At 40.8% G+C, this 26,183-nt stretch overlaps 1 protein-coding gene across 4 annotated transcripts in view; it reads right to left on the reverse strand.

The window, feature by feature from the left end:
* LOC134346986 (tyrosine-protein kinase JAK2-like) overlaps positions 1-26,183 on the reverse strand; it is a 280,271-nt gene that overhangs the window by 56,961 nt on the left and 197,127 nt on the right. For all 4 annotated transcript variants that reach the window (XM_063048925.1, XM_063048926.1, XM_063048927.1 and 1 more), the window contains exons 3-6: positions 22,767-22,890; positions 19,630-19,747; positions 16,352-16,497; positions 10,530-10,851 (exon numbers count right to left, since the gene is read on the reverse strand). In XM_063048925.1, the coding sequence (XP_062904995.1) occupies positions 10,530-10,851; positions 16,352-16,497; positions 19,630-19,747; positions 22,767-22,890 (710 nt within the window). The remainder of the gene's footprint in view (positions 1-10,529; positions 10,852-16,351; positions 16,498-19,629; positions 19,748-22,766; positions 22,891-26,183) is intronic.

The following is a 26,183-nucleotide window of genomic DNA, read 5'->3' on the forward strand; positions in this document are numbered from 1 at the left end:
AATGTAAGATTGTTCAAGCAAGATTTTCCCTTCTGAAATGGATGAATACGGATCCAACAACATTCAACGTGCACAGTTACATTGTGGCTCAGCTGCCCATTGAACTGGCACCCTGTCCATCATCCGAGATACCTGTTCTCTCTGCTATTACTAGCTACTAACTACACTATCTACAAATCAAGTTTTAAGAGTTATACAGCACGGAAACAAGCCCTTTGGCCCAACCCGTCCATACTGACCAAGGTGCCGTTTACTAAATTCACCCAAGACTTCCCAATACCCTCTAAATCTCTTACCCTTTACCTAAACCTATGCCTTCTAGTTCTTGATATTTCTGTTGTAAGGAATAGTTTCTTACTATCTACCATGTTATAGCCTTCAATTTTGTATACCTCTATCAGGACCCACACCAGCCTCTTTCGATTGTTACGAGAATACACATAAAATTAAGATGTTTGCTGGCCTGGGTTAGCATCAGTGACATCAGCGACATCAGCAAGTGGTCTGCCACCTGCCCTCAGGGGAAGGAGAGATAAGGAACAATGGAGCAGCGTCTGGAGATGTGTAATGAAGGGACGTGGGAGAGAGAGAGCTGTCTGGAGCGGCTCCCCCTTTGAACCCTGAACTGTTTGAAGTGATGGACAGGCGATGCCCCAGCAGGGGGATAAAAAGGGACAGGTTCGCTAAGACAGACACACACGCCACCCGAGGTAACAAGACCCTGGAAGCGGTGCGCCTCTCACGAGTGGGTGAGAAGTACAAGACAACGACCAGGGTGGAAAGGTACGATCAGCGGGAACCCGGTGTGTGTCCGCCCTTGCCTGGGTGCCGGGTTCATTGCAGAGGATCGACCGCATCTGGAGGAGGGGTCACAGTCGGTGACCTCAGGTGACATCACCAAGGACCCGCCCAAAAAGTTGCTTGTGAGCTATCCCGCCGGTCTGTGAGTGAAGCAGTGTTCTGAATGATCAGTTGTTCCTGTTCTATCTCTCTCTTCCCCCACCTTGTCCATCGCCATGGCAACGATTACTGCGAACTGAACTTTGAATCACTTTGAAATTTGGTCATTTACCCCTAGACAACGATAGAGCTTGATTGATGCTGTTATCTTAATTCTGTGCACATGTGTGGTTAACATTGCTGAACTGTTGCATTTATTATCCTTTCGATTACTGTGTTGCTTGTTTCTTTAATAAAACTTTCTTAGTTCTAGTAATCCAGACTCCAACTGAGTGATCCATTTCTGCTGGTTTGGCAACCCAGTTACGGGGTACGTAACACGATCCAAGAAAACAAAACCCATCTTGCTTATGCAGTCACTCATAACTGAGGCACTCCACCCCAGGCACAATCCTGGTGAATTTCTTTTGCACCTTCTGTAGTGCAGTCAAGTGTTTTTGTTATAATATGGCAACCAGAAATGTATAAGTACTCCAACTGCAAACTAATTTATGATTTAGGAAGTTGTATCATAACCTTCCAGTTTTATATTCTCGGCCACAGTGAACGAAGTCAAAGTATCTATCTATCTGTCTGTCCTTATCTATCTGTCCTGCCCATCCTCAGCGGTCCTTGGACTTGTCCACAGGGGTTCCTCTTTATCTTCAGTCCTCTACCATCCATTAAGTATTAGTCTTTACAAATTGCACCACGCCTCACTTATGAAGATTAAATTCCATTTGTATTAGCTTTGATCAAATAATATTATCCTGTAGCCTCACTATCAACACCATTAAATTTTCTCCCTTCAAAATGAACAATTTCCCACATTATCCATTCTCTATTTATCAACTTCTTGCCCAGCTACCTAACCTGTGAATATTCAGATTTCAAAGTTCAGAGTAAATTTATTATCAAAGTACATGCATCACACCATATACTACTCTGACATTTTCTCGTGGACATCCGCATTGAATACAACAAAACACAATAGAATCAATGAGGAACTGCACACAAAAAAGCAAAGGAAACAATTAAAGCGCAAGGGTAACAAATTGTTCAAATACATAAAACCTCCCACAAAGTAATAATAATAAATAAATCAATAATACATATAGAGAACATGAACTGTAGAGCCCTTGAAAGTGAGTCCACAGGTTGTGGAATCCATTCAATATTGAGGTGAGTGAAGTTATCCAGTCTGGTCCAAGAGCCTGTTGGTTGAGGGGTGATAACTGCTCCTAAACCTGGTGGTGCGGCACCTGAGGCTCCTGCATCTTCTTCCTGATAGCAGCAACAAGGAGAGAGCATGGCCTGGATGGTGGGAGGCATTGATGAGAGATGTTGTTTTCCTGTGACAGCATTCCTTTTGGATGTGCTCAGTGACGGGGAGGGCTTTACCTGTGATGCACTGGGCTGAATCCACCAGTCTTTGTAGACCGTTCTGTTCAAGGGAATTAGTGTTTGGCATAAAATGAGAAATCTGGACTGAAGCAATCGTGTTACTTCCGGGCTTTGCCTGCATATTATTGCTACTCACTACTGCAGTACAGTATTAGATACAGGTAGTAGGATTCCCTTACTCTACTCATGCAGTGATGAAATTCCTATGAATTAGGGTACAGCGTTCAATGAGGTAAAGTTCAGAATCTGCCCCTTCAAATTGTCTTGTTCACTTTTGTCTAGCCCTCGGCCCAACCAAGATGTTGCTACCCACTTTGTACACCTTTAGGCAGAGAATACAGTTTTGCCTGAGCTATGATGACATCATAACTTTTCCCCTCTATTAATTGCAGCATTTGAGGTTGGAGTTAAACAACAGATGACTGACTGCGGTTGTTAACCCATAATGAAAATGGCAGAAGCAGACTAAATGAAAAAGAAGTGTAGACAGTATAGTGCGGAGTATCCGAAATACAGATTAATACTAGCACCAAATAACCAACACCAGCCAATGTGTACACAAGTTTTTTTTCCAAATGAAGCAATGAAACCATCCAGACTCCTTGAACATTTGAAGAGAATATACTCTGATAAAGCAAAGAACTTGACTTATTTTCAGTCACTCCGTGAAAATTTTCAGAAATGGAAAACACCTCAAAACAGTGACAGTTTGTGTGCTTCATACAATATTTCATTGCTCATTGCAAAATATAGAAAGTTCCATATAATTGGAGAAGAACTGATTCTGCCAGAAGTAAGTGAGGCTCTGAGTACGGTTTTGCATAAGTCACTAGACCAAATAAAAAAAAAGCGCTTTCTCCCAGCGATAATTCTGTTCAAAGATGAACAGATGAAATGTCTGAGAATGTGGAAGAAACATTGTGCAACATACTTAGGACAACAAAATCTGCTCTGCAGTTGGATGAGTCAACTCTGCCAGGAAACAAACCTTTGCTTTTTGGTTATGTTCACCTCATAAAAGATACAAACCAGGTTCGGGAGTTACTTGCAAGAGGATTAGAAACAGATACCAAGGGGGAATCAATATTTCAGGTTGTTGAAAAAGTTTTCAAAGAAAAGGACATTCTGTTCTGCAACATTCTTGCTCATGCAATAGATGGGGCACCAACAATGACAGGATGCCACCGTAGCGTTATTACTTCCTTGAAAAAAGCTGTACTGAACATATTTACTATTTCACAGAAAACTTCTTGTTGCAAAAAAACTGAAGTAATCCGTGCAAAAATTATTAAATACTGTTATCACAGCAGTAAATAAAATCGTCCCATGTTCTCTATACTCCACAACTTTGAGAGCTTTATATTCGGAATGCAGAACAGTTTGAACACCTGCTCTCAGTTGGCTCTCATTAGGAAAATGCCTGAGATACTTTAATAGAAACCATAGAAAAACTACAGTACAGAAACAGGCCTGTTGGCCCTTCTTGGCTGTGCCAAACCATTTTCTGCCTAGTCCCACTGACCTGCACACGGGCCATATCCCTCCATATACCTCCCATCCATGTATCTGTCCAATTTATTCTTAAATGTTAAAAGAACCCACATTTACCACCTTGTCTGGCAGCTCATTCCACATTCCCACCACTGTCTGTGTGAAGAAGCCCCCCCTAATGTTCCCTTGAAACATTTCCCCCCTCACCCTTAACCCATGTCCTCTGGTTTTTTTTCTCCCCTTGCCTCAGTGGAAAAAGCCTGCTTGTACTCACTTTATCTATACCCATCATAATTTTATATACCTCTATCAAATCTCCCCTCATTCTTCTACGCTCCAGGGAATAAAGTCCTAACCTATTCAACCTTTCTCTGTAACTGAGTTTCTCAAGTCCCAGCAACATCCTTGTAAATCTTCTCTGCACTCTTTCAACCTTATTTATATCCTTCCTGTAATTTGGTGACCAAAACTGAACACAATACTCCAGATTCAGCCTCACCAATGCCTTATACAACCTCATCATAACATTCCAGCTCTTATACTCAATACTTTGATTAATAAAGGCCAATGTACCAAAAGCTCTCTTTACGACCCTATCTATCTGTGGCGCCACTTTTAGGGAATTTTGTATCTGTATTCCCAGATCCCTCTGTTCTACTGCGCTCCTCAGTGCCTTACCATTTACCCTGTATGTTCTAATTTGGTTTGTCCTTCCAAAGTGCAATACCTCACACTTGTATGTATTAAACTCCATCTGCCATTTTTCAGCCCATTTTTACAGCTGGTCCAAGTCCCTCTGCAAGCTTTGAAAACCTTCCTCACTGTTCACTACACCTCCAATCTTTGTATCATCAGCAAATTTGCTGATCCAATTTACCACATTATCATCCAGATCATTGATATAGATGACAAATAACAATGGACCCAGCAATGATCCCTGTGGCACGCCACTAGTCACAGGCCTCCGCTCTGAGAAGCAATTCTCTACTACCACTCTTTGGCTTCTTCCATTGAGCCAATGTCTAATCCAATTTACCACCTCTCCATGTATACCTAGCAACTGAATTTTCCTAACTAACCTCCCATGCGGGACCTTGTCAAAGGCCTTACTGAAGTCCATGTAGACAACATCCACTGCCTTCCCTTCATCCACTTTCCTGGTAACCTCCTCGAAAAACTCCAATAGATTGGTCAAACATGACCTACCACGCACAAAGCCATGTTGACTCTCCCTAATAAGTTCCTGTCTATCCAAATGCTTGTAGATTCTGTCTCTTAGTACTCCCTCCAATAACTTACCCACTATCGACGTCAAACTTACCGGCCTATAATTTCCCGGATTACTTTTTGATCCTTTTTTAAACAACAGAACAACATGAGCCATTCTCCAATCCTCCAGCACCTCACCCGCAGACACCGACATTTTAAATATATCTGCCAGGGCCCCTGCAATTTCAACACTAATGTGCTTTTTAAAACTGTGATAAAATTCTTCGAAGACTCATATGCTTCACTTAGTCATTAACTCAAAATATTAGGCATGACATTGCTTATTTATTAGTATTAATCACCAAGTTTAAGGAAATCAGTCTTCAATTGCAAGTAAATGATTTGAATCTTATCAATGTCAAATCAGTCATCTCCATATTTCTGTCCATGTTAACACTCTCTGAGTTGGAAATGAATGAAAAAAATACCAGATGATGATATTTGTATATTGTGCCTAGTAGGGTGAGCTGCATAAAAATATAAAACCATAAGATATAGGAGCAGAAGTAGGCCATTCGGCCCATCAAGTCTGCTCCGCCATTCAATCATGGGCTGATCCAATTCTTCCACTCCCCTGCCTTCACCCCATACCCTTTGATACCCCGGCTAATCAAGAACCTATCTATCTCTGCCTTAAATACATTGAATGACTTGGCCTCCACAGCCACTCGTGGCAACAAATTCCACAGATTTACCACCCTCTGACTAAAGTAATTTCTTTGCATCTCATTTCTAAATGGACGTCCTTCAATCCTGAAATCATGCACTCTTGTCCTAGACTCCCCTACCATGAGAAATAACTTTGCCATATCTAATCTGTTCAGGCCTTTTAACATTCAGAATGTTTCTATGATATCCCCCCTCATTTTCCTGAGCTCCAGGGAATACAGGCCAAGAGTTGCCAGACGTTCCTCATACGGTAACCCTTTCATTCCTGGAATCATTCTTGAAAATCTTCTCAAAACCCTCTCTGATGTCAGTGTATTCTCTCTAAAATAAGGAGCCCAAAACTGCACACAATACTCCATGTGAGGTCTCATGATTGACTTATAGAGCCTCAATTTCATATCCCTGCTCCTATATTCTATACCTCAAGAAATGAATGCCAACATTGCATTCGCCTTTGTCACAACCGACTCAACCTGGAGGTTAACCTTCAGGATATCTTGCACAAGGACTCCTAAGTCCCTTTGCATCTTTGCATTTTGAATTCTCTCCCTATCTAAATAATAGTCTGGCTGTTTATTTCTTCCACCAAAGTGCATGACCATACACTTTCCAAAATTGTATTTCATTCAAAATTGTGGGCACGTGGCCAAGTGGTTAAGGCATTGGACTAGCGACCTGAAGGTAGTGAGTTTGAGCCCCAGCCGAGGCAACATGTGTTGTGTCCTTGAGCAAGGCAGTTAATCACACATTGCTCTGTGACGACACTGGTGCCAAGCTGTATGGGTCCTAATGCCCTTCCCTTGGACAACATTGGTGTCGTGGAGAGGGGAGACTTGCAGCATGGGCAACTGCTGGTCTTCCACACAACTTTGTCCAGGCCTGTCCATGTTAACATTCTCTGAGTTGGAAATGAATGAAAAAAAAATACCAGATGATGATCTTTGTATATTGTGCCCAGTAGGGTGAGCTGCATAAAAATATAAAACCATAAGATATAGGAGCAGAAGTAGGCCATTCGGCCCATCAAGTCTGCTCCGCCATTCAATCATGGGTGGTGAGAGAGTGAAGACTTTCCAGGTGCAGATCCATGGTCTCGCAAGACTAACGGATGCTTTTATTTTTTTAATTTCATTTGCCACTTCTTTGCTCATTCCCCTAAACTATCTAAGTCTCTCTGTTTCCTGAACACTACCCACTCCTCTACCTATCTTTGTATCATTGGCAAATTTAGCCACAAATCCATTAATACCACAGTCCAAACCATTGACATATATCGTAAAAAGCAGCGGTCCCAACACCAAACCCTGTGGAACTCCATTGGTAACCGACAGCCAGCCAGATTAGGATCCCTTTATTCCCACTCTCTGTTTTCTGCCAGCCAGTCAATGCTCCGCCCATGCTAGTAACTTCCCTGTAATTCCATGGGCTCTTGCTAAGCAGCCTCACGTGCAGCACCTTGTTAAACTTCACTTCCCTCACACTCTTGAATGTTCGGTATACTGCAGACGTCTTCCACTGTGAAGACTGATGCAAAATATGCATTCAGTTCCTCTGCCATCTCTGTATCTCTCATTACAATATCTCCAGCGGCTTTTTTGTATTGGTCCTATATCTACCCTCTACTCTCTTTTACCCTTTATATACTTAAAAAAGCGTTTAGTGTCTTCTATGATATTAGTCGCCAACTTCCTTTCATAATTCATCTTTTCCTTCCTAATGACCTTCTTAGTTTCCTTTTGCAAGTTTTTAAAAGCATCCCAGTCCCCTATCTTTCCACTAGCTCTGGCTTCCTTGTATGCCTTCTCTTTTGCTTTTACTTAGGCTCTGAATTGTCAGCCACGGTAGTGTCCTTCTTCCTTTTGAAAATTTCTTCTTATTTGGAATATATCTGTCTTGCACTTCCTTCATTTTTCGCAGAAACTCCATCCATTGCTGCCCTGCTGTCCTTCCTGCAAATGTAACTTTCCAGTCAACTTTGGCTAGTTCCCCTCTCATGCCATTGTAATTTCCTTTATTCCACTGAAATACCGACACATTGGATTTTATTTTTTCCCTCTCAAATTTCAATGTGAACTCGATCATATTGTGATCACTGTTCCCGAAGGGTTCCTTAACCTTAAGCTCTCTTATCACCTCCGGATCATTTCACAACACCCAATCCAGCACAGCTGATCCCCTAGTGGGCTCAACAATAAGCTGTCCCTTAGACACTCTACAAATTCTCTCTCTTGAGGTCCAGTACTGACCTGGTTTCCCCAATCCACTTTCATGTTAAAATCCCCAATAATTATCATGACATTGCTTTTCTGACATGCCTTTTCTGTCTCCTGCTGTAATTTGTAATCCACATCCCGGCTGCTGTTTGGAGGCCTGTATACGACTGCCATTAGGGTCCTTTTACCCTTGCCATTTCTTAACTCAACCCATGGAGACTACACCTTCCAATCCTATGTCATCTCTTTCTAATGATTTAATATTTTTCCTATACACAGCACCACACCACCCCCTCTGCCTACTAACCTATCTTTCCAAAACACTATATATCCTTGGCCATTCAGCTCCCAATGGCAGAGAGATATGACAGAGGGATCTCAGGATCTTCTCTCAATCCAAATGCCAGATTGGGTAATAAATCCATTCCTGTAAACATGTAATAAGAAATTTAACAGGAAGGATGGAGGAAGAACTGATCTTGTTGCAAATGGACTTTGAGCTGAAGCCAAGGCCCAAAAAATCATATTAAGAAATTTGACTCTAGAAAGAAATCTCTGAACGCTATACTGCACTGTGGAAAAAGGTCAAGATGTTTTTTTATTGCCTTTCCAACATCACACTTAGTAGAGCGTGGTTTCAGTGCTGTTGCCCAACTTCTTTCAAAGCAATGAAGCAGATTACAAGTTACTGAACTGGGTATCTGAGACTCCTTAGTGACATTCAGCCTGATGTTGAGAAGCTGATATCATTGCACCAAGCCCATCCATCTCACCGAAAGGTGGAAAAGCAATGAAGTAAAGAATAGTTGCATTGCTAATGTATGCTCCAAAACTGTTGATGAAAATTGTCCTTACTGTAATTACACAAATAAAGACATAGTTTTATTTGTAGCTTAAATAGGTTTGAGTACTATTTGCAATTATTTGTCACTGCTTTGAATTTGTAGTTCGTAATTTCTTTCACTGTGCATCATAAATTCAAATTCTTTATAGATTTTATGTAGTGGCCAGAAATGGAGAGGGGGTGCTGGGGTTGGGGTTCTGGGAGCCAAGAGGGCAGTAACCCAAAAATGTCTGGGAACCACTAATCTAAGTGATAATGCTGAAGAACTTCAAGTTGCTGACCCTCTCCACCTCTGATGAGGACAGGCTGATGGACTGCTGGTTTCTTCCATCTGTAGTCAGTTATCAGCTCTTTGATTTTGTTGATGTTGAGTGACAGGTTATTACTGTGGCACCATTCAGCCAGGTTTTCAATCTCCCTCCTACAGGTGATTCACCACAACTTTTCATATGGCCAACAACAAGTATGGCCAACAACAAGTAGTGTCAGCAACAAACTTAAATATGGCATTGGAGCTGTATTTAGCCTCACAGTCATAAGTATAAAGTGATTAGAGCAGAGGACTAACAACACAGCTTTGGTGTTGATGGTGATTATGGAAGAGATGTTGTTGCCAATCTGTACTGACTGGGGTGTTTCTTTTAAGAAATCGAGGATTCAGTTGCACAAGAAAGTATTGAGGCCTAGGTCTTGGAGTTTACTGTTTAGTTTTGAGGCGTTGATATTAGTCAGCAAACTGTTTTTTCCTCATCACTTGCCTTCTGACCTATTTTTGTTTTAAGTCAATTTGGCCACTGAACACTTGGTTCCTTTCTGCAAGTTATTTTGCAAGCAATCATCAGTCATGTCAAAATGTTACTTCCTATATACAGAATATTATATACAATAAAACAAAAATGTAAGTTAATTCTGAAATTACAATTACAAAATTCAAAATATACTTAGAAATATTGGATTACTGACACTCGATCTGAGTTGATTAGAAGGAAATATAATACATGATAATGTACAGTATACTCTTATTATAGCCATACTATTGTCTTCTGGTTCTCAGGTTCCATGGTGTCTCAGTTTTTAGTAAAATGTAAAAAGGGAGTCACTTGTTAATTATGAAATTAGTTAAACTAAAAATTGCTTAGCTATGACTTGTTCTTTCAAATGTGAAAGAGCACTGTAGCATTCAAGAAGGAACTAGCCCACAACCTAAAGCAGAAAGCAGTGCACAATGTGTTGAAGGGACTACATGGAATTAATGTGATATCAACGGCGTAGAACAAAACTGAGAGGGCAAAATCAATAGGCTAAATCTTCTGTTCTCTGTTACATATTAGACATAACCCATCATGAAACACAATAACATTTTCAGAAAGCTGTTAACAAATGATAAGAGAACAATCCAGAAAAAACTGAGACATTTCCATAAAGCAAGATTCAACTGTAAAAATGTACACTCTGTAGTGTGATTTCTTATGATATAGACATCATTCGATGTTTGTCATCGCACACATAGCGTAGATTCAACAATATCGGTTCAGATATTGACCTATATAAATTTAGATAAGTATGTCACAGAAGGTGAATTGCAATTGAACTTTTGTTTTACTGGATTAGTTTATTACAAAATGATTAATAAGTTGTGTCTTTTGATAGCCTGCCTGTTTATTCTGCAACAAATGCATTTAAATTACTGTAGCAATTACCTGAAAAGACTGGGATTCATTGTCTTTATATCTCCCTTTCATCCACTGAATGCCACTATTTCCAGTTACAATGATGGTTGTATAGATATCTTCCCCCGAAGGGCCGCATACAGGCTCTTTCACTTCAAAATACTCAGAGAACAAAGCAGATTGCAGATTTTCCATATTAATGAGGTATTTCAGCTTCAGATCTCGTGCGCTTGCATTGCATTGACTGAACTGACGGATGAACCTGTAGAACCTGTACCGGATCCGCTTCCTTGTCACAAAATGGTAATTCTGGATTTGCAGCCGAACATTTTCTGGCAACAATGATTTATAACTGGAATTAAAACAATACAATTAACAGTTAAAATGTAAACAGTCAATCATAGTGAATGCGTTGAAAAATCTCTGACAACTAAAATTACACAAGGTTAATGGGCAGGAAGAAAAAACAAGTAAAAAAAAATTCCTTCTTAAAGAAATACATCACCCTGCAAAAGTTATAAACCCATCAGTATAATACTAGCAGCTGCAATGCTATTATCAACTCTGCATCAGAAAGTTCAAAGTCTGATTCATAAACCAGGCAGTCCCAGCGGTTACAAACCAGACTGAAGCTCCTGCTCAGTCAGGTATTAATTTCAAGTTATGGGTCATGGGAGCCCAAAAATCTCACCCATAATATTAGGCCTACAAAACTGTTGAAAGGAATATTTGTACCGATGTGACTGAAACACTCAGTTTGTGCAGTGTTCAATAGTAGGATACTAGCATGGCAACAGTGAGTGTAATAATTATTTTTTGCTTTTAAAATAAATTGAAATTTTAATCAACTACAAGAATCATGTGCCAGCATTTGGTTTCTAGTGAGCCCTTTGAAACTTATAGGTGATGTAGGAGTAGGAGGGCATAGGAGAAATAGCCTTGGCAAAAAGGACTAAAGAGAATCTCCAAACTTTTATAAATATATTAGAAGCAAGAGTGGGGATAGAGTCATTTCCCTGAGAGGGCAAAAGGAAAACTTACAGTACATGTGGAGCCTGGGGTATGAGTGGGATCCTCACTCAATATTTCTCATTGGCATTCACCAAGAAGGCAGCTGTGGAGGGTGAAGATTTAGAAGGAGGTACATTGATATTCTGGAAAATATTGGTGTCAGAAAGGAGGAAGTGATGGCAATTTTGGAACACATTAAGGAGGTTAAGTCCCCAAGGTCTGGTGGGATTAACTCCTGGGTGTCAAGGGATGCAAGGTAAGAAATGGTTGTGGGTCTTAGGGAGATTCTTCCATCTTTGTTAGCTAGAGTCGAGGTACCAGAAAACTGGAAGACAGCTAATATCTCCCTATTCAGAAGGGGCAGTAGAAATAAGCCAGGAAGCTACAGGCCAGTGAAACTTAAATCAATCATAGGTACACTACTGGGGAAAAAAATTGAAGGTTCAGGATTTATGTTCACTTGGAAGAGTGGGACTTGATTAGGAGTCAACATGTTTATATGCAGGGGAAATCCTGCTTTACAATTTTGATTGAACTCTTCGTAGAGATAACCAAGAAAATTAACAAGGCCTTTGACAAAGTCCTGCAGAGTAGGTTGGTCAAGATGTTTTAGGTACGTTGCGGGGGGTGGGTCAAAGAACTGCTGGCAATCTTGATCCATATCTGGCCTGGTGATAGGAGACATAGGGTAGTGGTCAAGGACTTTTTTTTCCCTCACTTGAAGGCTGAATCCAGTGTTGTACGTACCACAGGGATCAGTGCTACAATCATTGTAGTTTGTCATGTAAGTTACTTGGATGAAAACTTTGGTAATTTGATGAGTAAGTTTGTAGATGTCACAAAAACTGGTGTAGCAAAGGATATTTTGAAAGCTTACAGGAGGATATAGCTCAGTTCCTAATTTGGGTAGAGTGGTGAAAGAAAGAACTCAGTCTTGACAAGTGTAATGAGTATAAATATTTGTTTATTTTTTATTTATTGATATATAGTGTGGAATAGGCCCTTCCAGCCCTTCAAGCCACATCACCCAGCAATCCCCCAATTTAATCCTAACCTAATCATGGGACAATTTACAATGCCCATTAAATCTACCAGTTGGCACACCTTTGGACCGAGGGTGGAAACTGGAACACTCAGAGTAAACCCACATAGTCACAGGGAGAACATACAAACTCCTTACAAGAATCAATAAGAATTGAATCTAGGTTGCTGGTACTATAAAGTATTGTGCTAACCACTATGGAGAGACACTGAGGTGCAAGTCCATAGCTCCCTGCAAATGGCAATATGGATGAAGAAGGTATAGGGCATTGTTTACTTTCATAAGCCTCAGTAATGATCAAGAAGATTATCAAGATGGCACCAGTGATTGTCAGCGACGTTCTGTGGGCTGCAGGTAATAATTCCAAATATACTGCTAAATATCCCTCTTTGAAATTACTCTCACTGCAACCTGCAGTGTGCAACTTCCCTTCAAGTAATGTACTTTTAAGTTAACTTAATGGTCTACAGATCTCACTACTGTCTGAAGGACACACCAGACCAGTCAAGTACGGTACTAAGTAGATGAACATTTGTCGTCCTGGCTGGATGCGAGGTACAGAGGGGTGGGTGGGAACTCAAAGCCAGACTGAAATGCAGAGGGGTGAGGCCTCCCCTACCCAGCATCTTGTTGGCAAATGCATAGGTGCTAGAGAACAGAATTGAAGACCTGAGGGCAAGATTGCTGCATTGGAGAGAAATGAGAGACTGTCGTATTCTATGTCTGACTGAGAGGTGGCTTTCTTCCAGCACACCAGGTCAAACCAGAAGGCTTCTCCATTTACAGAGTGGGCTGAAATGCTGATTCAGAAAAGGCAAAAGGAGGAGGTGTGTTTTTCATGATAAACTCTCAGTGGTGGTTTTGCTGAACTCATGTCCCCCTTAATGCTCAAATGGCACCCATTCTATTTACCTAGGAGTTCTGCTCCATAATCCTGACCGCAGCTGGGCCAACTATAATCAAGCATCTGGCCCAGAAAGGTAACCTGCCAAGTACTAAAGACCTGTGCGGATCAACTGGACAATGTGTTTACTGAAGATCTTTAACCTCTCTCTTCAGCAGTGTGTGGTACCAACCTGTTTCAAAGAGGCTTCAATTATACCAGTGCCCAAGAAGAGCATGGTAATCTGCTTCAAATGCACAGTAGCACCTACATCCACAGTGATAAAGTGTTTTGAGAGGTTGGTGATGAAACATATTAACCCCTGCCTGAGAAGCAACTTAGATCTGTTCCAATTTGCCTATTGGAATAACAGATCCACAGCAGATGCCATCTCATTGGTACTTCACTCAACCCTGGAGCATCTGGACAGCAAAAATGCATACATCAGGATGCTCTTTATGGACTACAGTGCAGCATTCAATACCATCATCCCCTCAAAACTAATCAATAAGTTCCAAGACCTTGGCTTCAATACCTCCTTGTGCAATTGGATCCTTGATTTTCTCTCTTGCAGACTCCAGTCAGTTTAACTTGGCAAAAACATCTCCCCAATAATCTCCATCAGCACAAGTGCACCGTAGGGCTGTGTGCTTATTCCCCTAGTCTACTCATTTTATACTTATGACTGTGTGGTTAAGTACAGCTCCAATACCATATTTAAGTTTGCTGATGACACCACTGTCATAGGCCAAATCAAAGGTGGTAACGAATCAGCATTTGTTCATACCAACAAGTTTGAGGCTACTCAAATGGAATATAAAGTGTTGTTCCTCCAACCTAAGCGTGGCCTCATCACAACTGTGAAGGAGGCCATGGATATATATTGGAATGAGAATGGGAAATGGAATTAAAATGGGTGGCCACTGGGAGATCCCACTTTTTCTGGTGGATGGAGCAGAGGTGCTCAGCAAAGCAGTCTCCCAATCTATGTCGGGTCTTACCGATATATAGGAGGCCACACTGGAAGCACAAGACACAGTATATGACCCCAAAAGTCTCACAGGCAAAGTGTCGCCGCACTTGGAAAGACAATTTAGGGTCCTGAATGGTAGTAAGGTGAGAGATCTAGGGGCAGGCGTAGCACTTGTTCCACTTACAAGGATAAGTGCCGGGGGGGAGAGCAGTGGAAAGGGATGAATGAACAAGGAAGAAAGCAGAAAGTGGGGGAGTGGGGAGTGGGGAGTGGGGGATGGGGGGGGAGGGAAAGATGTGCTTGGTGGTGGAATCCTGTTGGAGATGACGGAAGTTTGGGAGAATTATGTGCTGGATGCAGAGGCTGGTGGGTTGGTAGGTGAGGACAAGAGGAACCCTGTGGTAGGTGAGGACAAGGGGAACCCTATTCGTCATATTTGTCCCTCCCCACTGATCTCCCTCCTAGCACATCATTTGGGTAGCCTCCATCCTGATGGCATGAACATTGATTCCTCAAACTTCCGGTTATGACCCCCACCCTCCCTCCTTTGCCATTTCCCATCCCCTTTTCCCTTTCTCACTTTATCTCCTTGCCCACCCATCACCTCCCTCTAGTGCTCCCCCCACCTTTTCTTTCTTCCGTGGCCTTCTGTCTCTTTCACCAATCAACTTCCCAGCTCTTTACTTCATCCATCCCCATTCAGGGTTCACCTATCACCTTGTTTTCTCTCTCTCCTCCCCTCACCTTTTAAATCTACTCCTCAGCTTTTTTTTTCCTCCAGCCCTGCCGAAGGGTTTTGGCCTGAAACATTGATCATACTTTTTTCTATAGATGCCGTCTGGCCTGCTGAGTTCCTCCAGAATTTTGTGTGTGTTGCTTGGATTTCCAGCATCTACAGATTTTCTCTTGTTTGTGATTCATATATTTTATACAGTTTCGATCTAATATTCTAATATTAGAAAAGTACAGAAGAAGTTGACCAGGATGTTGCCTACAGTGGAGGGCTTTGCTTATAAAGAGAGATTGAATAGCCTCTGTTTATTCTCAATGGAATGCAAGAAGCTGAGCAATGACTTTATAGAGGTTCATAAAGTTATAAGAGACATAATTATCCCTCCTTGAAGAAAAGCCGAACTATCCCTGATCTCAAAAAGCCTTTCCAGCTTCTACAGTCTTGAAATACCTTGGCAATGATCTTCCCAGTGGCAAAGATCCCTCTGTGGTTACCACAATTTAACTTATCTCGGTTATTTTGAAGATATTCATGATGATGGGATTTGAGGTACCCTTGCATATACACTTCTTTACAGATGTAGGAAATCAGTCTTCCTTAATGCCAAATTTTAGATCAATTGCAAAATACTGTCGGATCCAAAGCCTTGGTGGTTTTTAGTTAGCATTTGGCCTTTTCAACTTTGTTTTTGGACTGGTGTGGCAGTGTGTGGTGGAGTTAAGGAAACCCATGTCAAGGACATAGACATGGTTTTTCTTTAAAGTGTTTCGTTAGCAGGTGCTGTTTGTCTTCTGCTTTCACCAGTGTGAGCACTTGGTTGTAGGGGTCATTGATGGTATTGACTGACTCAAGAATCTGACATGTCTTAGTTGTTGAAGAGTGTTTGGAGATCTTGTAGTTTTCCACCCATCATCTCCTCAGTATGCCACATATTTTCTGTTGCACCTCAGCAATCAGGTACCTACAAACTATTTTCTTTACCCTTGAACACAGTAGAGTTGCCAATCCAAGAACCTCATAAGTTTACAATCAATTGTCTCAAGAAAAATTTGGTTACTATCATCAAAGTGGTCCTCATGCATTCTGGTAGAAAAGTCACATATCAACATCACTAATCTACTCAGTCCATCCAGCATCTTGCAGATCATGATTAGTCGGCCCACTTTGTATATGATAATTTATTATACAATTGCAAATAATACCTTCTTACCTTTTTGAATGGCAAATGTCCAAAGGGGATTGGTCATTCTCCTTTGCCATCCTCATCATATCAAGCACTGCCATACCGAGACATTCCTCTTGCATTTCGTGTGTTGCTGGGATCTTGACCCATCCATTAATAAAATCATCACGCCACTATGAAAGAAGAGCAGAAATCAGATGGTAGCTCGTTAACCTTACATCGGCTTTGAACCTATCAATGATGTTTCTATATCACTACTTGAAAGGAATTGCTGGGGTTCCTCTTGCATCTTGTACTGAAGAAAGGCAGAGCTTGGAGCTTGTCCCTGATTGACAAATAGACTTCCATTCCAAAACAATGTATTATGTTCCTTTACGCTTCCCTCCATGTGTATCATTATAGCATTCAACTATGTTCAGTTGACACCACATAAAAGTTAGAGCATTTAAAAAAATAAATTCCTAACAAGCCTCAAAAAAAGTGCAGACCCAGAGATTCAAACTAAACACATATCAAGGTTAATACCGCATGCCATGGGAGGGTGTAGTGATCAAGGAATAAAAAGCTGGCAAAAACAATCTTATTCAATCAGATATACCACTCCACAAAGGACATGAAATTACACAGGACACAGGAATCCTAATGTCATAAATGCCCTGTTTGTGTTCTGTCATTGCAATGGAGACAGAGTTGCATGTCAACATCAAGCATTCAATTACACCAATCCTATGCTGTTTCTGAATGTTAGGGCCTTTGGAGGGGAAATCCCTTGGTCCTAAACATCACACTGACTCACCTAGAAAACAAAATTACTATAGCACCCTAAATGCAAATTGACTAAAAGGAACCTACTGCAAGTTGCAAGGTAACATTTCTCACGTCAGTTTGCAGTCTCCCATCTACCTGTGGAATTTATAGCTGACCGATGAAAATCAAATCCCTCTAAAGCAGTAGTAAATACAGAACCTTGGTTGGACATCACTGAAACACTAGGTGCAGTTCTGTTGACCACACTGTTGCACTGGGGAGGGAGCAGGGCACTTTCACAAAGATGTTATATGAGATGATGTGTTTCGACCATGTAGAGAGACTGGATAGACTAGGTTGGATTTCCTTGGAATGAAAAGGCTGAGGGGATGGGGTGAGGGATATGATTGAGCTATTCAAATTATAAGGGTATACCTAACACTTGCTAAAGGTAATTTTAATCAGAGGGCTGATGTTTAAAGAAATAGGAAAAAAAATTAGGAAGAATCTGAGGTAGAAATTTTTCACTGAGAGTAAGGTTAAAATCTACTGGTGGATCAGAGACTCTGACAACAATTAAGAGGTATTCGGATTAGAATTTAAAGTGTTATGGCATAGATAGCTCCGGATTACAAATTTGAAAATGGGATCAATAGAGGCACATGGCTAATACTGTATGGCTTTATGACTCCATAAACACAAGATCTGCTGTAATACCACAAATGACAGTGCATAAGTAATAGAACAAAACTCAAACAAGATCTAAGACGGCAATTTGGCCTTGTTGAATTTCTAGAAACATTTAACTATGGAACATTCACTAGAATCACATTTTACAGATGGGATTCAACATGTACATGGTTAACATATACTGGGCTGGAAAATTTGCATTATTACTTTTAAAGTGGCATTAAAACATTGCTATTGGTTGCCATGAAACCGTTGAAGTCACATAAAAATTTAGATCTTCAAATGGGAGGTTCCTAGAATAGAGTTGGATTTCCCAGTGTCACTGTGTGATGAAACCACCATTCTTGGGTTCAGTGCAACATTCCCTATCAACCAAATGGCTCTCACAGTTGCTGGTATTTTGTCCCACTGGCACAATCTCTGCAAACTGCAATATTGAAACATATCAACTCCTGTCTCAGAAGTGACTTGGATCTGCTCAAATTTGCCTACTGGCACAAAAGGTCCACTATAGATGTAATTTTATTGGCTCTTTACTCAACTTGAACATCTGAACAAACAGTGAAGATACATATATCAAGATGCTCTTTATCGAGTACAGCTCAGCATTCAATACCATCATCGTCTCAAAATTAATCAATAAGCTTCAAGACGTTGGCCTCAATGCCTCCCTGTGCAATTGGATCCTCAATTTTCTCACTTGCAGATCCCAGTCAGTTCAGATTGGGAACAACATCTCCTCCACGATCTCCATCAGCACAGGTGCACCACAAGATGTGTGCTAATCCTCTTCTCTTCTCGCTTTACACTTATGACTGTGTGGCTAAGCATTGCCATATTTAAGTTTGCTGACGACACCACTGTTGTAGGCTGAATTAAAGGTGCTGACAAATCAGCATATAAGAGGGAGATTGAAAATCTGGCTGAGTGGTGCCACAATAAGCTCTTACTAATGCCAGCAAGACCAAGGAGCTGAATATTAACTTCAGGAGGAGGAAACCAGAGGCCCATGAGCCAGTCCTCATCGGGCGATCAGAGGTGGAGAGGGTCAGCTTTAAATTCCTCACTATTATCATCTCAGAGGATATGTTCAGGGCCCATCATGTAAGTGCAATTACAAAGGAAGCATAGCAGCTCCTCTACTTCCTCAAAATTTTGTGAAGTTTTGGCATAACATCAAAATTTTGACAAGCCTAAGAGATCTGTGGTGGAGTGTATACTGACTGGCTGTATCACAGCCTGGAATGGAAATGCCAATACCCTTGAACAGAAAATCCTGCAAGATGTAGTGGATACAGCCCAGTCCATCATGGGTAAAGCTATCCTCAACACAGAGCACATTGACATGCAGTGGTGTTGCAGAAAAGCAGCATCCATCATCAGGGATCACCACCACCTAGGTCATGCTCCCTTCAGGAAGAAAGTACAGGAGCCTCAGGATTCACACCACCAGGTTCAGCAACAGTTGTTACCCCTCAACCATCAGGCTCTTGAACCACAGGGGATAACTTCACTCGCCCCATCACCGAACTGTTCCCACAATCACTGGACTCACATTCAAGAAATCTTCATCGCATGTTCTTGATACTTATTGGCTATTTATTTGTTACTAATATTTTTTTTCATTCTTTTGTACTTTATTGTCCACTCTGTTGATGTGGATTGTCACTGGCTCTATTCTGGTTATTGGATTTTTTGAGTATGCCTGGAAGAAAATAAATCTCAGTGTATATGGTGACATATATGTACTTTGATTATAAACTTATTTTGAACTTTGAACCAGTTCTCTATAGGACACAATATTATAAAAGCTGTATTCTTCCAGTTATCAGATACTGCTCTATCAATGCCAATCTGAAACTCCATACCTGAGCAAAAAGATACATCATTATAGTATCATCGATGAAAGGGCTCTCTGCACCCTTGGTAACACCATAACGATATGCTCTCTTGTGTCCAGGACTATACCAGTGTGGAAAGTAGAATCTAAGGAGGGAACAACAAAAGAGTTACTTTAATCATGTGATTAAATTCTTAGTTAATTTAGTTCAAAGACCAAATCTAATTGGTTGCAACATCTATTGACACAAAAAAAATATTTGATTTACAGGTTGCTTACTAACTTTAAACACCTGGAGGGAGAACTGAATGGTTCAGAAAATTACATTATCAAACTCATAACCTACAGAAGGCACTAACATTCAAATGTTATCTGCCTGCTATGTGTGATGGTCAGTGTAACATGATAAAAGTAATTCCTGTATAGAAAGAGCCTGAAAGAGCAGGAAAGCTATTTAAAGGATTTGGATCTGGCCAAAGCAAATGGTGAATTATGAAGGGAGGATGAGAACCATTTAATAAGATATGAATGGTCTTGTAAGGATCAACCAATTTTACTTTTGCTACATATTGAAATAAAAAAAAACTCAGGTTCATTTCCCTCATTTCCTAATGATAATTTTTCTGATATTCTCCCTGTCTAAATAGTCTTGCAGATTAAATTATATTTGAACAACTTTATAACATAAATTATGGATCATATAGAGGCTTTCAAATGCTATATACCTGATTTCTAAATATACATTAATCACAAGGTACCACAGCAACACACATAAAATACTGGAGGAACTCAGCAGGTCAGGCAGCATCTATGGAAATGAATAATCAGTTAACGTTTTGGGCTGAGACCCTTCTTCAGCACTGGAAAGGAAGGGGGACAACGCCAGAATAAAAAGGTGGGGAAGGGGAAGGATGATGGGTGCAAGGTGATAGGTGAAGCCAAGTGAGTGGGAAAGAAGGAATCTGACAGGAGTTGAGAGTTGGCCATATGAGAAAGGGAAGGAAGAGTGGACCCAGGGGAACGTGACAGACAAGTGAGAAGAGGTAAAAGGCCAGAGTGGGGAATAGAAGAAGAGGGGAGAGGGGAGGGGAAAAAATTACTGAAAAGACAAATTGATTACATGTCATCAGGTTGGAGGCTACCCAGAAGGTGGCCCCAACTTGGCATAAGAGAGGCCATGGACTGACATGGAACCCATGCTTCCGGGGTAATTTATGTTTAACACCCAGTCTTGGTAATCAGTTCCATGCATCCAGGAAATATGATATTGTTTTCTACAGTATGTCTGTGATATTTCAGTCAGTGCAATATAAGGATGGAACATTGGTTTTTATGCGATAGGCTATACCCTTGGTCTAGTGCTGGCTCCTAGGTGTGTTGGAGTTCGCAGCTACACCCTCAGCTCTGGGGCAATGAAGAGATTCACTGGAGTCCTTGAGATGAGATTCCACTATCTGCACAAGGCCATACACAAGAATCCATACAATACCAGCTTGTCATTTGCTGGTCGTCAAATTTCTCCCCAATGTGAGGCATGACCTTTCCTTACTATTCAACAGTAGAAGGAAGAGGAATTTCAGGAGGAAGAGAAAGGGGAGGAAGGAATAAATGAAAAAAAGACTTGGTATTAACTTGGTGCTGATGCAAGTATTATGGACTCAACAGATCACCCGAAGACCTCATTCTATCAGCAAACCCAGAGGGAACCCAGCTTGAATGTAGCAAGGCCTCACCATAATGTGCATTGAAAAATGAATGTTGGCTTACTAATTTGTCATATTCATGCCTAACAGTAGTCCTTGAAAGTGTGTCAATAGTCCTTGAACAATAGTTAACTGTATTATAGGGCAATCTCATCATTTCTTTTTTGTTTCAAAGATGTTAATTACAGTGTCTTTTTGCATCCTAGAGTGGCTTTGAAGGCACGAAGGAATGTCAACATCACTCTATAGGAAGACGCAGCTGGATACCTGAGGTGAGGATCAAACCTGGGTCTCTGCAATTGTGAGGTAGCACCACTACCTGCTGTACCACTACACCGCCCATCAGGTATGATATTTAATTAATAAGTCCTAGGCTTGACTGTTGACACGGGGATTGTTGCTTTGGACAAGAGAAGATTTTGATAAAATTAAAAAAAAGGTAAACTGATTTCATTGGGAAGGAGTGGTGATCAGAAGCCCAATATTTAAGATAATTCACCAAAATAAATCAAGAAAATGTGTTTTTGCTAATGAACTCTTGTGATCTGGAATAGACTGATTAGAAGCAAATTCAGAAAGAACTTTCAAAAGTTATTTGAATATATCAAATATACGTATATTGACAGTTGAATATTTATTTAATCAAAGGTGGTGACGAATCAGCATATAGGAGGGAGATTAAAAATCAGGCTGTAGTGCCACAACAACCTCTCACTCAGTATCAGCAAAACCAAGGAGCAGATTATTGATTCCAGGAGGTCCTGAGACAGTCCTCAGTGGGGGAAATCAGAGGAGGAGAGGGTCAGCAACTTTAAATTCTTGGTGTTATCATTTCAGAGGACCTGTCCTGGGCCCATCACCTAAATGCAATTATAAAGAAAGCATGGCAGCCTCTACTTCCTCAGAAGTTTGCAAAGATTTGGCGTGACATCTAAAACTTTGACAAACGTCTACAGATGTGTGGTGCAGAGTATATTGACTGGTTGTATCACGGTCTGGTATGGAAATACCAATGCTCTTGAATGGAAAATCCAGCCAAAAGTAGTGGATACTGCCTTGTCCATTTTGGGTAAAGTCCTCTGCTCCACTGAGCACATCTACACAGACTAATCTACAGAGACTGCCTTGAACTTTCCATTTATATTTCTGTAGCTTTTTTGTTTATAAACTCAGGTCCATGACAAAATGTGACCCACATAGAAAACATGTGGATGCCGACATCAACACTTTAAAACCTTACAACTTAATTTAACCTGTTTGAAATGAAACTTACTGGGGTAAATCTTAACGTAACAGAACAAAAGTTGTCTCTAGGATTTGAGTAAGGATGTTTCATGAATAACATATTCAATAGATTACTGATAAAAAGGAGAGAGATTACAAATCTCATATATCTATCCTGTAAATAATGATTACACAGCTTAAAGATTACTACCATCACTGCTTGTAGATTGCAACCCACCTTAGCCGATAGATGGTGCATTCATCTGTTGATTCATCAACGTGGAAGATGTGGTTTGGAGGATACCATGACCGGTCTTTCTCTTTCATCAGAGCAAACAAATTGTGGTACACTGGGGGAATTCCTAATGAATCAACAACATTTCGGTTTAGTAGATTCAAAATGAAATACTGACAGTTGGTTTTAAACCAACTGAATTGATGTACTTTACTACCACAGGATTGGAAGGCTATTGTCAATCAAAGGATTTGTCTAAAAAAACAGCTATTAGTCATTTACTTTTGCTGGAGAGTATCATCTAACTCTGAATTTTCTGTTACATTTATTTTTTTTTACTGAATGAACAGTCCGTCAGTGGCAGATAACCCCAAGGACTGAAGATCATTATTAGTCATTAATTATAACTAACTGCAACACAGATGTATTATCAAAAAAATCCAATAGCGATGGATGCTAACCATCTGCTGTAGTTAAACTGTATAGATTTGGTGAGTATGCCCACAGGAAAGTCAACCCCAGGGTGGGACTTTGATAGTACATTTACTTTTGAACTTTGAACTTACATCAATACCTAGGTTGCAACTGGAGTATTGGTTGCAATATTTGGGAAACTGCAAAGGGTGTTTGATATAAGCACTCAGGGAGAGATTAGGGTAAGTGAGTACAACTGGACAACTTATTCACAAGGCTAGTACAAACATAAATACTAAACACAGCTTCTCATGTTTCTTTTCTAGCACTGTGAATTAAGACTGAGTCCTTTCTATATGATTCTACCATTCTGTGCTGGAAGAAGAACATCAGTAAACAGAAGCCCATGTCACTGCTATTTCAAGGACGAAAATAGCTAGTCCACTGCAGCTGCTTCCTCTTCAATCACACTGTATTTTCAATGCACACTCTTTTAGTCATGAGACATTAACATGCATGCACCTGCTCAAATATACCCCATTACTGGAACATCCCTGGCTGGCAATCAACTCTAAGGCAAATTTGCCACTTTAGACCATTTTGTTTAGAAGATGAGTTGGAGATTCTGTTGGGGTTATGACATCAACTCATTTATGAAATGTTATTACCAATTCCAATGAAATAAGCAAAAATATTGCTGAGCCAGGAGTGCTCAGAAAGCAGATGTGGAAAATCTCAGTCCTTGACACCTCAATTTTAAACTAATCCATCAAGCATGAGTACACCAGGATTGGGTCAGACCCCAATTTATATCCAGGCTAATTATAACCTCCATTGACGAAAACTTTGCAATAAAATCAATGGGACGTGTCGGGTCAGGTCAGGTCAGGTCTGGTCTGGAACATCATTTGCATCTGAGGTTAAGCTTCATGTTCAAAATGTATAATGCAACATTTTATCCGATCAACTATCTACTTAAGTCCTTTGGTCTTTAACCACCTGATGCATTTTGGAACTGTTCGTTGTTACTATCCATTCCTACATCAGATAGAATTTAATCTGGCTGACCAATGACATCTGTGACGGAGACAAAAGATGGAATCCAAAACATGAAATTAACTCTTTGAGAAACTCTGGGTCAAGCAGCAAAAGATGCACATTGGTGTTTTGGGTCAAGGTGCTGAGATGTCAGTGAGATACCTATCTCACAACTCCAGCAATACAAGGTCAATCCTCCCCTCTGATGCTGTCTATATGGAGTTTGTACATTCTCCCTGTCACTAGAAACCCCAGATTTTCTGCATTTTTGATGTAGTCTTAGACTACAGATGTCTTTCGGTCTTATAGTTTTTTTTGAAGTGCGTTTTTCACCCAAAGTTTCTCTTTCTTTTGTGTGGGTGGGGGGGGCAATATTTGGGGGTCAATGTGCTGGTCCTGTTTTGCTTATTTTTTTTGTATGTGGGGGGTAGGATTTGGGGATTGATGTGCCTGCTCCATTTTTGTTCGCTTTTTTGTGCGGGGAGAGGGATTTGGGGGGTGATGATCATGTGGCCTATCTATTCTTTTCTTTCTCGGTTTCATGGCGGCCCAGAGAAGAAGAATTTCAGAGTTGTATATTTTGATAATAAATGAATCTTGAACCTCTGAGCCACATACTTTTCCCTGGGTGTTCTAGCTTTGTTCCAGGGTAGTGTAGTGGTTGGTGTGACATTATTACAGATCAGGGAATTAGAGTTTGAAGTTCATTTCTGGCACTGTTTGTAATGAGTTTGTACATTCTCCCCGTGGCTGTGTGGGCTTCCTCTGAGTGCTCCAGTTTCCTCCCACAGTCCTTAGACATACCAGTTAGTAGGGTTATTAGTCATTGCAAATTGTCTTGTGATTACTAGGGTTAAATTGGGGTTTGAACATAAGACCATAAGAAATAGGAGCAGGAGCAGACCACCTGGCCAGCTGAGCCTGCTCTGCCATTCAATAAGATTATGACTGATCTGACTCATCTCCACCTACCTGCCTTTCCCCCATAATCCTTAATTCCCCTACTATGCAAAAATCTATCCAACCTTGTCTTAAATATATTTACTGAGGTAGCCTCTACTGCTTCATTGGGCAAAGAATTCCACAGATTCTCCACTCTCTGGGAAAAATAGTTTCTCCTCACCTCCGTCCTGTCTACTCCCCCGAATCATGAGGCTATGTCCCCTAGTTCTAGTCTCACCTACCAGCAGAAGCAACTTTCCTTCCTCTACTTTATCTAGCCCTTTCATAATTTTATATGTTTCTGTAAATTCTCCTCTCATTCTTCTGAATTCTAGCAAGTCCAGTCCCAGGTGACTCAATGCCTCCTCATAACCTAACCTCCTTATCTCTGGAATCAACCTGGTGAACCTCCTCTGCACCGCCTCCAAAGCCAGTATATCCTTCTTCAAGTAAGGAGACCAAAACTGCATGCAGTATTTCAGTTGTGGCCTCACCAGTGCCCTGTATAGTTGCAGCATAACTTCCCTGCTCTTAAAATCAATCCCCTTAGCAATGAAGGCCAACATTCATTCCATTTGCCTTCTTGACAGCCAGCTACACCTGCAAACCAACCTTTTGTGATTCATGCACAAGCACTCCCAAGTCCCTCTGCACAGCTGCATGCTGTATTTTTTTTTAACCATTTAAATAATAATCTACTCTTTCATTCTTCCTTCCAAACTGGATGACCTTGCATTTACCAACATTGTACTCCAACTGCTAGACCCTTGCCCACTCACTTAACCTATCTATATCTCTCTGCAGACTCTCTGTATCTTCTGCACAATTTGCTTTTCCGCACAATTTGCTTTTCCACACAATTTACTATCATCAGCACACGTAGGTACACTACACTCAGCCCCCTCTTCCAGATTGTTAATGTATATCGTTAACAGTCGCAGGCCTAGCACCAACCCCTGCGGCACACTGCTCACCACTGATTGCCAATCAGAGTAACACCCATATATCCCAACTCTCTGCTTTCTA

Source organism: Mobula hypostoma, chromosome 5, assembly GCF_963921235.1.
Source record: "Mobula hypostoma chromosome 5, sMobHyp1.1, whole genome shotgun sequence".
NCBI lineage: Eukaryota > Metazoa > Chordata > Chondrichthyes > Myliobatiformes > Myliobatidae > Mobula > Mobula hypostoma.